Source organism: Triticum urartu, chromosome 1, assembly GCF_003073215.2.
Source record: "Triticum urartu cultivar G1812 chromosome 1, Tu2.1, whole genome shotgun sequence".
NCBI classification, from domain to species: domain Eukaryota; kingdom Viridiplantae; phylum Streptophyta; class Magnoliopsida; order Poales; family Poaceae; genus Triticum; species Triticum urartu.
In genome coordinates this window covers 534,487,712-534,490,381 of record NC_053022.1, presented here as the reverse complement: position 1 = coordinate 534,490,381, position 2,670 = coordinate 534,487,712, and the positions used below count along the sequence as shown (strand labels likewise).

The 2,670-nt window shown below is 63.7% G+C and overlaps 1 protein-coding gene across 1 annotated transcript; it reads left to right on the top strand.

Moving 5' to 3' along the window:
- The first annotated feature begins 764 nt into the window (after positions 1 to 764).
- LOC125526891 (pathogen-associated molecular patterns-induced protein A70-like) lies at positions 765 to 2,272 on the top strand. Its single transcript, XM_048691501.1, has one exon. It carries the CDS (start codon positions 923 to 925, stop codon positions 2,102 to 2,104), a length of 1,182 nt encoding a protein of 393 aa, XP_048547458.1. The 5' UTR covers positions 765 to 922; the 3' UTR covers positions 2,105 to 2,272.
- Positions 2,273 to 2,670: the final 398 nt, after the last annotated feature.

Here is a 2,670-nt window from a genome sequence, read left to right as displayed (position 1 = left end):
ACCAATGGTGTCAGACTGTCAGTGGTCAGTTAGATATTCAGACGTTGTAGTAAGCAGGAAGCTTGGTTAACTGCATAGCGCCTGAGTTACGACGCGTCTATTGATTACTGTGCTGTCTGGTCTTGCGTTGAGAGGTCAACTGTGCCACCTGCACTTCAAGAAAGTCATCGTGAGTGAAAATATGTGCCAGGTAGATAAACTGTGCGCGAGAGTTGCTGAAATAGTTGCATGCGATTGTTCCCGTCCAATCAATTTCTCAACTTACAGAGAGTGACCGCTGGGCCATGGTGGTGGCGTTCATCTTCGATGGCACGCAGGTAGGCGGTAGCCTCATGACAACTCCGGGTCTACCACAGTCAGGTTAGGCAGCGGCGGGGGAGCCACCATGTGCGTAACGTACGCTACGAACTTGATGACCGGCCGGGGAGACGAGGGGCGGAATGCGAGCATGTCGGCGACCGGCGAAGCATCCAGATCGGCACGGAAAGGCGGTCGCCGCACCCGGGGGAGGCCGGGGACGACCGAGGATGATGACCACTCATGAGATGGGACCCGGCAATTGCGTGCGTAGTGTGAGTGAGATACCGCGTCCGTCCTTGTGGGCCGGGATGGGAGGCGAGATGCCATGCGGGCGGGCAGTCCGCCCGCGATCCCGGCGGGTCGGCTCGCGCGTCACGAGGAGCGCTTGGATTCCCACGTTTTCCACCCGCCAAGTCAGCGACCCCGTCCCAGCCCAGCCCCCGCCACCACCATTTAACGCCCGGCGCCACCACCACTTGTGAGACTCCCCGCACCCCACCCCGTCATCAAGCGCCAATCCCCACCACCTCCTCGGCCCACCCAACACCAGCTCCAACCGCGCACGGCCAGGCCCCAAGCCGGTCCCCTCGCTCCCTCCCTGTACTTGCCGGTGCCCGCGCAGATGGACGGCGGCGCGACGGCCGCGGCGCTCGGCGCGTGGGAGGCTGTGCAGGGCTTCTTCACGCCGGCCACGCTCTTCCTCACCGTCAACCTCGTCATCGGCACCATCCTGCTCACCTCTCGCTCCCACCAGCGCCGACGCCAGGGCGGCCACGACGGCGACCACCAACAAGAACCGCTCCACCACGTGGAGCCGCAGCAGCAGCATCAGGAGGATCTGTACTACCGCGACCAGCAGCAGCAGCAGCAGCAGTACGTGCCCCCGCCGCCGGCGCCGGCGCCGCTGACGCGCACCTCGTCGGTGCTCGACCGCCTCCGCTCCATCGGCCTCTACCGCTTCCGCTCCGGCGACTTCCCGCCCGAGTACGCCGCGGGCGCCGTGACCGACTCGCGGGATGTGACGGCCTCTCCGGAACCGGAACCAGCGCCGACGGCCGGAGACGCCCACCACGCCAGGAGCCGGTCCGAGCCCCCGGCGCGGGTGGAGAGGAGGCGGGCGCCGCCGTCGAAGATGAAGAGGTCCAGCTCCGAGGCGAGGAGGGCCGAGGTGGCCCCGGCGCCGGCGGCTCGGGTGGTCCAGCCGGCCGTGCTGGAGGAGGAGGAGCACGACGACGACCTCGTAGAGCACGCCGCGAGGGCGGACACCGAGTTCACCGACAACTACAACAGCTTCACGACACCGCCGCCGGAGCAGGAGCCGGAGGAGGAGCAGTACTACCGCGAGGAGTACGTGCCTCCATACAGGCCGGCGCCGCTGGCGCGCGCGCCGTCCGTGCTGGAGCGCCTGCGCTCCTTCAGCCTCTACCGCTTCAACTCCGGCAACCTGTCCCCCGAGCTCTCCTCCTCGCCGGACCATGCCGTGGCCTCCGTCGCGGCGGCGGACGAGAAGAAGACGTCGACTCAGTACAGCAGGAGCCGGTCGGAGCCGGCGCGGGAGCAGGGCAAGAAGGGCAAGAAGCCGCAGCAGCAGGGGGAGAAGCAGGGGGCGGAGGGGAAGATGAGCAAGTCGAGCTCGGAGGCGAGGATGCTGCCCCCGCCGCCGCCACCACCGCCGGAGGTGGAGGAGGGCGGCGTGGACGCGCGGGCGGACGACTTCATCAACAGCTTCCGGAAGCAGCTCCAGCTGCAGCGGCTCAACTCGCTGCTCAACTACAAGGAGGTGCTCAACCGCGGCGCCAAGTAGCAAGCCGCCGGAGAAGAAGATCGCGCCGAAGAGCAGTAGATCATCACCCTACCCTGCCAAGTGGTTCATTAGCAGATTATTAACTACTACTACATACATTTTCCTGCATGTGATTAGAGTAATACTGTGGCGCTAATTAATCTGTTAATTACTCGAGGATTTTTGCTCTGTCGAACATGGCATCATGCATCGCCTGGGTTGAGACTTGAGAGTTGGGATAGATGGCAGTAGCCGAGTAGGCGCTGATGAGTGAACAGTGAGTGATGATGCCGGGTGGTTTGTGCGTCTCGATCTCTCGCCCTCGCGCTCTCGATCTTCTGCTGTCTGCTTCGTTCCCTGGCCCCGGAAAGAAATTTAAGTCCTGGGAGCGAGTTTAGGATCTCAGTTACTACAGTTAGTTGTCAGGCAGGATGGCCCGTGCAAGCGACGCTTCCATGTCGATGTACGTACGTCGCCTGTGGTTGGCCGTAACCCGACGCGATGGTGGCCGCCCTTTGGACCCATTCGTCCAGTGGTCGCCGTTTCTCGCGATTTCGTGCACGCGACCTGTCAATCGTACTACTAGA

Coding starts and splice junctions, on each gene's coding strand:
- LOC125526891 (XM_048691501.1), top strand. CDS start 923: ATGGACGGCGGCGCGACGGCCGCGGCGCTCGGCGCGTGGGAGGCTGTG.